At 37.7% G+C, this 13299-nt stretch overlaps 2 protein-coding genes across 8 annotated transcripts; both read left to right on the forward strand.

Moving 5' to 3' along the window:
- Positions 1–351: 351 nt before the first annotated feature.
- LOC106155949 (dehydrogenase/reductase SDR family member 11) lies at positions 352–6015 on the forward strand. 3 transcript variants are annotated; one of them, XM_013530994.2, is made up of 8 exons: positions 352–574; positions 1138–1280; positions 1695–1898; positions 2426–2520; positions 3629–3758; positions 4064–4138; positions 4850–4915; positions 5228–6015. In XM_013530994.2, exons 2-8 carry the CDS (start codon positions 1149–1151, stop codon positions 5267–5269), a joined length of 744 nt encoding a protein of 247 aa, XP_013386448.2. In that variant the 5' UTR covers positions 352–574; positions 1138–1148; the 3' UTR covers positions 5270–6015. The 3 variants fall into 3 exon arrangements, with proteins under 3 accessions (XP_013386448.2, XP_013386446.2, XP_013386447.2); XM_013530992.2 differs by having other exon boundaries at positions 353–555; XM_013530993.2 differs by having other exon boundaries at positions 353–555; positions 1147–1280.
- A 1416-nt stretch (positions 6016–7431) lies between these two features.
- Positions 7432–12410, forward strand: LOC147759426 (dehydrogenase/reductase SDR family member 11-like). Of its 5 annotated transcripts, none has more exons than XM_086997852.1 (8): positions 7432–7559; positions 8758–8891; positions 9075–9278; positions 9811–9905; positions 10407–10536; positions 10967–11041; positions 11671–11736; positions 12001–12410. In XM_086997852.1, the coding sequence occupies exons 2-8, from the start codon at positions 8760–8762 to the stop codon at positions 12040–12042; spliced, it is 744 nt and encodes a 247-aa protein (XP_086853978.1). In that variant the 5' UTR covers positions 7432–7559; positions 8758–8759; the 3' UTR covers positions 12043–12410. The 5 variants fall into 5 exon arrangements, with proteins under 5 accessions (XP_086853978.1, XP_086853982.1, XP_086853980.1 ...); XM_086997854.1 differs by having other exon boundaries at positions 7443–7559; positions 8742–8891; XM_086997853.1 differs by lacking the exon at positions 7432–7559 and adding an exon at positions 7600–7892.
- The last annotated feature ends 889 nt before the right edge of the window (positions 12411–13299 follow it).

Here is a 13299-nt window from a genome sequence, read left to right on the forward strand (position 1 = left end):
AATAAGACTATAAATTACCACCTAGTTTTCGGTAATGCACAATATATCCAGGTTTCCAAATGGCAGTCAAATATAGCTTCTGGATATTGTATCCTATTGGTCTGATATCACCACACACCTTTGACGGGTGAAATGTTAACTCATATAAATACGCATGTTATACCAATAATGAAATTGCTATATAAAAACCTGTTTTACACATATATTTTACTAATCATGATTACAATAACCACACCGCAACGAAATTATTGCCCCCATATACTCTGGGATTTCTTTAGATATGGATCGCTGGGCAGGGCGCGTTACCAAAATTATCGAAGGAGCCATTGTACGTGCTCTGGTTAAGAATGATATGTCCCAGTTGTTATGCTTGGTCTACAAAGCCTGAGGTGAATTCACTCGTAAAGTAACTGTTACATCTGTATAAAGGTGGTTTCAGGTCACCTTGTAGTTGATATCGACGGGGTTAATCTAAGCTTTAGAGGACATTGGAGACCCATACCTCTGTTATACCAGCGTAATTCTGCCATTTACGTTTACTGAAAACGCTACAAGGTAAGAGGATTGTAAAAAGGTGAGATTCTATTCTATTTTTTTCCGCTTTATATCGACCGGTGCTTATCATGTTGACAGCAAGCGAAGCCCTGCTTATTTCGGGGCAAAACAAAGATGGTGGTTGATTCGGGTTGTGGTTGTCGAGAAAAAAAAAGACTCTTGCCTGTTGTGAGATCTACTTGGACAAGCACCTCACGCGTGAATACGCGTGAATACTGTCTGACTACAGGATGGTACAGTGTTATAACTGATTTGTGTCTATACTTTGATTTTATGTACTATTTTAAATATCCTAGTTAAAAGAGCACAGCCACATAGCCAGGGGGGGTTCCGGGGGTTTGAACGAACCGCCCTTCTTGCCTTGAAAAGGTCCGCTCTGAGTCAAACATTCGCTCAGGGTTCTTTTCAGCGTGGGGGGTTCGCTGTTCATCACAGTCTGGCTCTTGTACAAGTTAACTGAGGAAGCCTGTGTGTAAAATACCTGTTTTTTACAAGCAATACGGAGAAAGCCCTTTCTCCGCAGCGATAGATCGCTATTGCACGTTTGACAGCTGTATGACCCTAAATGTTCTTAATATTAAGTTGTTTCAGAAATGGATCGCTGGGCAGGACGCGTTGCCTTGGTAACAGGAGCTTCGAAAGGGATAGGAGAAGCCATTGCTCGTGCTCTGGTTAAGAATGGTATGGTGGTGGTTGGATGTGCCAGACACGTTGAAGATATGCAAGTATGTCTTTTTATATAATAATATAGTTAAGAAAATAAACATTGGATGTCTCCGTGGAAAACATTATCCGTGGAAAATTAATAAAGAATACAAGGGGAAATTTCTAAGAACTGTTTGCATGTTTATGTCCTTTATATTTTTAAAATATACGAATTTAGAACCATATATAGCTAGCTGCCAATTACAATTACACCCTCCCCAAACTATTCGTGCCTAATCCATCTCTTTTATTTATATCATATTTGCTGTCTCCATGGGATTTTTAATTTAATATAGATTACATGTCTGATAATTCTGGTCGAACATTTTTCCTGCAACAAATAGACGTTTAGTTGCGTAGGATGTCAAAAACATGATATTAGAATCGATATTTTTTCTCCTTAGACGAAAAAAAAATATGTATCTGTATTCTAGAAAGCTGCTGCGGGACTTAAGGGCGAAAAGGGTCGTTTGATTCCAATGAAGTGCGACCTTACCAAAACGGAAGAGATCGAGTCCATGTTTCAAAAAATCAAGGAACAGTTGGGCGGTGTCGACGTCTGCGTTAACAACGCTGGTGATCATACCTTCCAGGATTGCAAGACAGGCTCTTTATCTGATACCAAGACAATGTATGATGTAAGACAACTCTTATATGGTTTGGGTTTTCTTTCACCCCTTTGTCTTTAAGCGCCAGAACTCGTGTCAAAATGCTAAAATGTCAAAACAGATTTCCTTTGTGATAAATTCTGAATCTATGTCCCGAGGAAATATTTGTTCGTCTTACGTTTGTTTTGAATTGTTAGTCTTTATGCTAGTGTCTTGTTCAAATATATATTATTTCTGTTAATCAATTACAATAAGTGCATCCACCCTATCCCTGTATTTCTTCGCTAACTGTATGTTACCATAACGTCAAGTTCGGGTACATGTAATAGCTTATACGTAGGCAAATAGCTAAGTTAGCGCCAAGCCATGCTCTGCATGAACAAAGCTTTTCTTAGCTGATTGTTAGCTGATTTTAAAATAATATTATAATTCAACGTAAAACAAGTACGAAAAAATGACCAGCGATTTAAGTAATGAAGGTCATGACTTGTCGTTTCATTTACTGATATATTTTAAACAGGACCGACGTCTCGAATAAAACTAAAGCCTATTTTCAGTTGAATGTATTCGCTGGCATCAACGTATCCCAGCTGACCATTCAGTCCATACAAGAAAGGAACATGGATGACGGGCACATTATTAACATTAGCAGGTAATACACAGCCAGGTTTAATAGAATATGTACTGGTTTCAACTGCTCGTCGTCCACTATATATACATGGTGTATATATATGACATAGAAGAGTGCTATCTATTGTTTGAAGCGTCAGCCGTAGTATAGATGTTTATGATCATGATTTACTAGAAGATAAATGATCAGATCAACAATATAATAAGTTATATAAACTTTAAAAAATCACATCCCAAACACGATGAAACCATCAAAGTCCTGAGCTATAACACCCGAGCTTGACCAACCACGAATTTTGGCTCTTGATGACAAAATGGAGAGAATGGGTAAAACAAACCTAGGCGGTAGCAAGCCAGCTGTATTATAACGACGACCAGGTTCTGGAGTCTTCAGTCATTTATTCACCACTCACTTTTCTTACAATTTTACCCATATTTATACTCTAAATCTCCGTACCGATCACGCGTGTAATTATGTTCTTTTTATTGTTTATGGCGTGATTTTCAGAAACTTTCCATTGTCATGTTGACTCTACCATAGAACATTTCCTAAGTAGGCAATGTCTAAGAGCCTTGTTTTCAACTTATCAAAAATACTATTTGCATTACTCATACTTTGAATCATGTCCAAAACTTAGTTATCATGTGATAAAAGTGATCAAAATTAAAATCTGTTATGAATTAACCAATCACATTTAATGTTATTGACTTTGACCTTTTCCATCTTTTTTTCTGACACTAAAAAAATGTTCTACACTTGTTGACTCTCGATGAAACTTAATTTGCACTCAATAGCACTCTAACTTTTCATCTATTTGATTTCCCTTTTATTACTAATTGTATTTAGCGTAAGCGTAAGTAATTAACTTTACAACAGCTGTGACAGGGGCTTTATACTTTCAAACTACTGTATTATGTCGAAGAAATTAGCTACCCAACTAACACAGAACGTCTTACAACTTTTATTTTGGTTATATAAACATTATGGTAACGTTATAATAACGTGTAGTCGCCATTGAATAGTTGCTGTGTAGTCGCCATTGAATAGTATCGTGATGGAGGCTGGAATGATATGTAATCTTTGTGGAAGAGTACATGTATGTTGTTCCATATATTTCATTCTGTTGCAGTGTATGTGGAAACACTGTCCATGAAGGTGCCTTGTGTCACATGTATTCCCTTACAAAGTGTGCCCTGAATGCTTTCACAGAGGGTCTACGGCACGAGCTGAGACAACAGAAAACGAAAATACGGACAACGGTATGAGAGAGAGAGAGAGAGAGAGAGAGAGTAATATTTGGGCTGAAAATATTTAGCTGCTGGGGCAGTTCAGACTATAATTCGTTAATTCAATAATAGATACATAAGCACAAAAAAATAGACAAGTACAGACCAGAATTAATGAAATTTTACAGTATTACAAGTAGAGTAGCAAGGTCGTATATGTATTACCCGTCCACCGATTAGCGGTAAGATAATATGATTGGACTGTAAAGTACTAAAGGTTAATTCAATGTAGACCAGTTTTATCATTCCGATATTAAAATATCATGCTCTATCACTAGGTTCTCATTCCTTCATTGGTCGACACACCGAAGACAAGAGGAGTACTTGATGACAGCTTCTTTTGCCCGGAAAATGTAAGCTACAATAAATTCTTGTGGGCTTATTATTCAACCGTTTTGGCCCTGTACTAGGCTGTGCCCGATGTAGCGTGATTGAGAATCCCCCACGATAGAGGGTCCGATACCCATCCATTTTTGCAAGTAATGCGCCTCGCCTTAGATTTTAACCCACGTAGGTCGGGCTAACCCTAACCATTTGATCTGAATGTTAAACGGACCCTCAGTTTCGTTACGCCTGTTTATGATAGGTCTCTTTACCTCTGAAATAAATCAAAATCTTGATTTAATCCATCAGCCAATAGGGTTTACTACAAGTCTTTTCAGATTATTTGAGGTATGAAGGATAGTTTTTATAAACCAAAAAAAGTGCACATAAAGATTTCCAAACAAACTGTTTCATTTATTTGTTTCATATGGTTTTTACACGCATTGCCGTTTCATTTAACATGACAAATTATTAATAATTGATCTATTCACATATCAAACTAACTAGGACGATCCAGCTCTGCGGGGTATAAACATGCACTTAAAGTGCAATCCGTGGAATCAGCTTGTTTACACTCCTCCTCGAGAAGCTAGGGATTAATTAACTAGCGTGTGTTGCTAAAGCTGATTACACTGATTGCAATTTAGGGAGAATACCCCTCAGAGTTGGACTGACCAAGCTTGTACCATGTGCAAATCTAAATGATCCCTATTTTTCCACGTAATATCATTCCACGCTAGATCCTTCAACCAGACGATGTCGCTGCTGCCGTGACCTTTGCCCTTAGTGCCCCGCCATGTGTCAACGTAAGAAAAAATGACAAACTTTTGTCTTCAATACTTTATATCATCTAGTTAAAGTTACAGTCAGACTAAGGGTCTTGCATGAACACATAGGCCTATGATAGTTATTTATTGTCTTGAGTCTTCCTATGATCTTGTTATAAATACCCCTGTAGCCTGAGCTCATATCCAAGGACACATCGAATTCTTTATCATTAAATGTTGAACTTACTATTGTCCTCTCAGATATAGAATCAGCTATAATATTTAATCCCATTCATCATGTGCTTCAATGGAGCAACAGTTTATTTCATTGTAACAACTTTATTTTTTCAGGTCCGCCATATTTGCCTCCACGCGATACACGACTCTTATTAATTCAGGGACAACTGGTGCTGCCAGATTTGCACGTCTTTCTATTGCACACCCCTTTGAATGGACATTGTCTTGTTCTAAGTGTGTTATACTCTTGCATACAACACAAAATGCTTTTATTCATGTATATTAATTAAATGTGAGAGCTGGTGATCATGCGTTTTTACTACTTTAATAAATTTATACATCAGAATAGATGGCGCCACTAAACAGCCCATATATGTGCCGGACTATATATTGCTGCAATGTCTCTTGAGAAAATACTGGATAGTAAAGGACTATAAAACTATACTGGAGCCGGGATTTTATGAATTACTCCAGACCATTAAACTAAAATTAATCAGTGATTAGTAAAAGGTAAGACTTACACCTGTAAGATGCAGAGTAGTAAACCTGCACTTAAGTGATATATACATTATATGTACATTCAAGAGCAAGGCCAGCCACAATTAGTAAGTAATAAACAAGACTTTAGAACTCCACCGTAAAGACAAACACCCAGAAACTTTAATCCCTATCTCAAAAAAAAAAAAAAAAAAAAAAAAAAAAAAAAAAAAAAAAAAAAAAAAAAAAACATCAACAATAATAGTTACTATGATTTATGATACTAGGCCCTATATTCTTTATTTAAAGCTCAAGATCTATTTTAAATTCATAACATCCATAATGTTCAGTAGACGTGAGTGATATCTGTAATTCAAGAAATGTAAACACATTATTAGTAAGAATAAAAGAACAAGCTTAACATACATCTGTGTAGTCTCTTTCTCTCTCTCTCTCTTGTGAGATAAAAAACCCGTTTGCACACTGATCAGCAGTTCTTTTCTCATATGAACAGAAACAATCATTAATTGAAATTTATTGGCGAGTTAATCTGGCTCTATTGAGGCACATCCAGGGACGGATCCAGGATTATTTGAAAGGGGGGTGTGGGGTCGGGGCCCGCTGAAAAGGCCTGAAAAGGTGGTGTTTTAGAGAGCGATCGGTTCCATTTAGTACTGTTTCGAACTATGATTCCACTGGTCAAAAGTTGTTATTTCAAGAGGAAACTATTGGTGTTATCTTTTTCAGAAATCGAAGATGGGGTCAGGACTACCCTTACTTCCCCCTCAATACTGCCATTGCACATCAACAAGCACATTCAACCCAGGCACGCACACCTGTAGCATTTCAAACTTTTTTTGTTTTGTTTACAAATATCACTGGGCCCCGTAACTCGAAAGCGTCTCGATTCCATAACTCGCCCATACTCGCCTCATATAATAGGCCCTTTATTGTAGCCTCTATGTGATATCGCTATTCGCAATACGCAATGTTTTCGAGTTCTGACAGGACCCTGGTCTCGACAAGCCGTTACGCGGTACGTTTTTTCACAATACGAGACAGCATCGATGTCGACCTAGCTAGCTGTCATATGATAAAAGCTGAATGAACCCCGGTGCACAAAAAAGGCTTTTTGCAAAGTGCAAAAAATATATTGTCGGTCCGGTAATTAAGACTTAATTTCAGTTCAATTATTGTGATGTACATTAAAATTCTTTTTGGTAATGATCCTCCCTGTTACCCGGAGGATATTACATTGAATGCCACCAGTATCATCAACACATGGCAGGCCAGTAGCCAGGGGGGTGCGGGGGGTTCGAAAGAACCACCCCTTTTGTCAGGAAAAGGTCCATTTTGGGTAAAATTTTATCTAGGTACACATAAGTGTCATTGGAAAAGGTCCACTTTTTCAGATAAGCAACCCCCCTTTTGAATTTGCTGGCTACAGGCCTGCACGGTAACGATTTCCTTTGGATAACACTATCAATTAGATGAAATTAGTATTCTCTTGGAAGTTGTCCTTTGGATAAAGTAACGTTTTCTATACACTATAAGTACTTCTTTGTGCCTCTGATATTATCATTTGGTGGTGCAAACTGGCTTTTACCCTCAGGTGATTTTTATCCAGTGGATAGTGCTATCCAGAGTTGATGAAATTGGACCCAGTAGGATTTCCCATCACCCTCTGTTGTATTAATGTATACCCCGAAAATCAAATCATTTCTGTAACAGGTAGCCAGTGAATTGTAAGACTATCCAAGCGTCTACATATTGCCCAGTTTGTAATGATTGGCCTGAAAAATGAGGTCAATTCACTCCTTAACTGATACATGTAGATGTGTATAGAGTCAGTTTCAGGTCAAGTTGTAGTTTGGTATCGAATGGGGTCAAACTTTAGTTGGTGAGGACACTGGAAATCCACCTCTCTGTTATATCAGAGTAACTCTGCCATTTACGTTGACGACAAACGGTAAGAGGCAAATGAATTGTAGAGCGGCTTCTTCGCTTAATAATAGGGATGTTTCGCTATCCCGCCCGAAAACCAGCGTGCCGATAATTTCGATAATTTCGTAAAACGTCATCACTTTTTGCGCTTGTTTTTGCGTTCTCGTTGACGGATTCCTAGAAGCAGGCGCTGGATGTCGGAAGGCTGATCGGGAACGAGAATTGTTCTCGGCGGGCTAGTTCTCGGGCGAATCCTCCCTGATGTCCAATTTTTGGGACTCAGTAAAGACAAAGACCGTGAACTTGTAAAATGAGGAAGTGATTAGAAAACGGGCCATTGAAGGAATGGCAAATTAGGGTAGGCTTTTAGCATTTTCCTATTCATCCCTATTAGCAAAAATAGATAAAGACAAAAAAATATACCACTCAAAAGCAGCACAGCCTAGGGTTTTTGCTATTCTTTTTAAATAGTAGGTGGCGCGTGACAAGAAATTTGCATTAATCTGTATAATTCTGCCAGATTTCTCTGGTCGGGAATGCGAAACCTTGTATGGCCATGTAGGCCCCGAGATCCGGAACGAGAATTGTTCTCAGCGGGCTAGTTCTCGGGTTGGGATAGCGAAACCTCCCTATTGACCGGTCGTCCTCGTTTTTTGGCGGTTATCACGTTGACAGTAGGTGAAACACTGCTTATTTCGGTGTAAAACAAAGATGGCACTTGAAGCAGGTGGTAGAGAAAAAAAGACTCACCAGCTGTGAGACATACGTGGATAGGCGTGAGTACTGTTAGGGCGCATTCCCATAGATTTTAGATCGATCTATCCAGTGGGGAGTCTCACTAGATTACTGTCAGATAATCCGGCCGGATTCTACGGCACGCTACACCGGCATAAATGTCCGTCCCGCCTACTACAAGCTGTAAGGGGGTAATTAACTGCCGTGCGCGGTCGGCTGACTGCAATTTAGCGTGAACCCCCAGGAAGTTAGGTCGATCTGGTAAGATCGATCTAAATCTCTGGGAATGCCCTCTCAGACAACAGGGTCCGATAGTAGTGTGTTTTAAATTATTTTGCGTATATATACGATTTTAGATGCCCATGCTATCAGAAGGTATATGAGCCACCCCCACCCCCCCCCTTTCCGTTTTGTTACCATGTCCCGCTCCAAAGAGTCTACGGATTTTTTAACAGTAAAAATTTGCTTTTAGCATGAATTTGTTTCAGAAATGGATCGTTGGGCAGGACGTGTTGCCTTGGTAACAGGAGCATCGAAAGGGATAGGAGAAGCCATTGCTCGAGCTCTGGTTAAGAATGGTATGGTTGTGATTGGTTGTGCCAGACACGTGGAAGATATGCAAGTATGGATTTCCAATAATAATAATAATAATAATAATAATAATAATAATAATAATAATATATGACGATAATAATATAGATAAGCAAACTGAATTGGATATCGGATATCGAATTGAATGACTGATAGGGCCTACTTTTTTGTCCTTGGGTGAAAAGATGCTTAAATACAGGTATCTGTATTCCAGAAAGCAGCCGCGGGACTTGAGGAGGAAAAGGGTCGTTTGATTCCAATGAAGTGCGATCTTACCAAAACGGAAGAGATCGAGTCCATGTTTCAAAAAATCAAGGAACAGTTGGGCGGTGTCGATGTTTGTGTTAACAACGCTGGTGTTAACTTCTGTCAGGATTGCAAGACAGGCTCTTTATCTGATACCAAGACAATGTTTGACGTAAGAGAACTCAACTGATATGTTTTCAGCATACTGTTGGTCGTATTTCTATTAGATCCAGTACCCAGGTGAAAATAGACATTCTAGTTTCAAAAAAAATTATTCTGCTCATATCTGTTTGTTGAGTTCCAATTATCTACTTGAGTTTGTGCTTATTTTGTTCTGTTTTTTACAGCTTCTTTTTAAAATATTTTTGTACTGTTAACCAAAGCACATTAAATGCCTCCGTCCAGTCATTGTATATCTTTGCATACCGAAAGTTAACAGGGCGTTTATTCCTTAAAAGGTGTTTGTCAACCGATGTGAGTCGTCAGTCTGACTAGGATATTAATAATTTGGAATGAGATTAATTATTGTACTCATTGATGGTATCATAGTATAGCCAAAATGTAAAATCATGTGGGTGGCGCGATGGATGGCCAATCCTAGCAAATTGGAAGCGCCTCATTTTTTTCTCGTTTCTTGAATTTAATATCTTCAAGTGAATCGGAGACGACTGATCGACGCAAATAGGTTTGATGCCTTTTTTCAGTTGAATGTTTTCGCTGCCATCACCGTTTCCCAGATGACCATTCAGTCCATACAAGAAAGGAACATGGATGACGGGCACATTATCAACATCGGCAGGTAAGGTATACACCAGTTTCAAACTCTCTCTCTCTCTCTCTCTCTCTCTCTCTCTCTCTATATATATATATATATATATTTTTTTTTTTTTTTACTAATAGATGGGCTGATCAGGCCAGCAATTAGTTGGTTAAAACTCTAAAAGATTGCACCTCAAACACGATGAAACCATCAAAGCCACTAGCTATGATACCAAGGTTGATCAAGAAGGAATTTTAATTTGGCTCATTGATGACAAAATGGAAAGTTTGGACAAACCCACCTCCAAGCAGTAGCAAAACAGGTGTAAAAGGGGCTTTATAATTTCAGTCGTCGTGTGTCGAAGAAGGTAGCACACAGAAAACGCTTTATAACATTTTTTGTTATATTAACTTTATGGTAACGTTTTAATAACGTTATTTGTTTGCTCGGTCATTGTATACTATTGTGATTATAATAATATGTCGTTATCCTTGCTGACGAGTGCATATATAATGTATTATGTATTTCATTCCATTGCAGTGTATGTGGAAACACTGTCCACGAAGGTACCACGTGCCACATGTATACCCTTACAAAGCAAGCGCTGCATGCTTTCATAGAGGGTCTACGGCACGAGCTGAGACAGCAGAAAACAAAAATACGGACAACGGTATGAGAGAGAGAGAAAGAGAGAGAGAGTATAATTATTAGCTGCGGTAACAATTCAGACTAGAATTCTTTTATTCAATAGTAGATAAATAAGCAAGTACAAAGCAGAGTGCTACTGAAATTTGAATAGCAAGGGTCGTATATATATATATATATTACCCGGCCATAGATTGGCGGTTATATAATATGATTAATCTCTGAAGCATTATATACTTTTTTAATGCAGATTAACAAATAATAATGAAATAAGGATAAAAATAATGAAATGATAATGAAAATAATAAATAAATAAATAAATAAATAAATAAATAAATAAATAAATAGAATTAGACAAGCACAAACCAGCCTAAATGAAGTACTAAAGATTACCTCAATGTAGACCAGTATAATCATTCTGTTATTAGAATACATGCATCATGCTTTATCACTAGGTCCTGAGCCCTGCCTTGGTCGACACACCGCTTGCAAGGGGAGTGCTTGATGACAGCTTCTTTTGCCCGGAAAATGTAAGCTACAATAATTGCTTGCGGCTTAATCTTCAACTGTTTTGGACCTGTTGTAGTCTGTGGCCAGTTTATACTAGGTCTGTGATACGTTACATTTACCTCTTATACGTGTATAAACCAAAAGCTTTATTTTATCTACTCAGCCTATACGTCAAGTCAAGTCTTTACAGGTTATTTGAGGTATGGAGGGTAGTTTTAATAAACTGATGTTATTTTAAAAGTAGATTCATATAACTTGAAATGGAATGTTAGTACATTTAAACATTTTTGTATTAGATGAAATAATATTTCCATGGAAAAGTGTTTCAATACTTACATGGTTCTAATAAACGAATACGCACTTCTGTATCAGCTAACATGATTAATTATTAAGTGATCTATGACAGCATTTAGGTCCACACATCGAACTAACTGGAATGATCCAGCTCTGCTGGGGATTTTCTTGGCTTAATTGTCTGATACGCATCCTCGAGCAGCTGGGGAGTAATTAGATATCGCGTGCTGATAAAGCTGGTTATACTGATTACACTTTAGCAAAAATTCCCCACAGAAGTGGACTGACCCAGCTCTTACGATGTGTGAATCTAAATGCACCCTATTTTTTTTCATGTAATACCATTTAACGCTAGAGTCTTCAACCGGACGATGTCGCTGCCGCCGTGACCTTTGCCCTCAGTGCCCCGCCATGTGTTAACGTAAAAATAATTTTCACTTACTTTTGCACGTATGTAAAACTTACATAAAAATCAATCAGAAGCGAGGGCAGCAAAGTTAAGACCACTGTTGGTAATAATTATGGACATACTATAGAGACAGAACAAAATGACCTCCAAGGGCATATTGAAATTCTTTATTTCTAAAAAAGTATCCTGTCAAAATTTTCCTTCATAAAAGTCGGATGTGGGAGTGTATTTTCCGCCTTTCTGCATTTATTCGTCTATTTTATCCTTATTTTTCAGGTCCGCCAGATTTGCCTCCACGCCATCCACGACACCTTGTAAGTCCGGGACAACTGTCGCCTTTGTACGTCTGCCAAGTTCACGCCTTTTAAAATAATCAAATCCAGTTTTATTCTCCAGAATATAACACAATAAAGCTTCAAAGCCGACAATGAAGAATTTAAAGGTATTTCCACACGTATTGGCCTATGGGTCCAAAGGTTAATGTAGTGGTATTCACCAAATTTTTGCCGTAGTTCTGCGATTAACTGTTGTAATAATTATAATTATAACAAGCATATCTCAAAAAGTTTTATTTACACCTACTAATAATTAAAACAAGGTAGAAGAAATGTTGACTAATGCATATTGTACCTGTCAAGATTCTTTATTTTTCCATAAATTAAAGAAAAAAAATCATGTCAGGGTAACGCTTGTCAGTGCTTTTTTATTCTTTTTATATCCTTCTTTTTATATCTTTTCATTTTTTTATCAAGAAAATATAATTGCTACATGTGTGATATTTCAACAGAACATCATTGATAAATAATCAATAAATTTCAACATTTTTTTTTACCGGTAAATGCATGACTTATCTCGAATCTCTGTACCCAGTACTGTACATATAGATTGAGATCTTTGCATTATACATCTGCCGGTAGGCTACATATAATAAATACGAAAGTGAAAACATATTGAGAACCATACGTTCTGTTAACTGTTATTCTAAGACAGCACGGGCTATATCAATGCCTGTAGCCCATTATTCTACATTACATGTATATATATATGTTATTAGATATATTACATTCATCATCTGACAAAAATATAAATCGGTTTGATGAGATACATAGATTAAGGGCTTACAACCCTTATAATTTTATGGAGACTGCCATAACAACCCATCGGAGGAGGGGGGGGGCATGTACAGTAGGCTCAGGGCCCCAAAATGTTTCATCATTTTAAATGATGTATCAACTACAGTTTACTAGGACAGCCTCCATTGCTGACTCGTGCGTAATACTTCTCAAATTATTCATACATCTTTAATAGCTGGAACATACTCGCACATGCAGTTGTAGTCTAAGCCTAAGTTGTTATTCATGTATTCTGTATAGTGAACAAAGAAATAGCCACTATATTTGGCTGCGTTACTTCCTAAATTCTTCTCATAGCTTTAACTTAACTTTAGACGTTAAACAATCAATCGATAATGATAATGATATAAAAATAAAAACCCCGAGGAAAATTTTGTCGGGGGTCTCTACTCGACGCATCGATCCTTTTTCATGTTCTACTTAATTGGTTCTCTGATTCCAT

This window comes from Lingula anatina, chromosome 10, assembly GCF_051362555.1.
Source record: "Lingula anatina isolate TDL-2025a chromosome 10, LinAna3.0, whole genome shotgun sequence".
Taxonomy (NCBI): Eukaryota; Metazoa; Brachiopoda; class Lingulata; order Lingulida; family Lingulidae; genus Lingula; species Lingula anatina.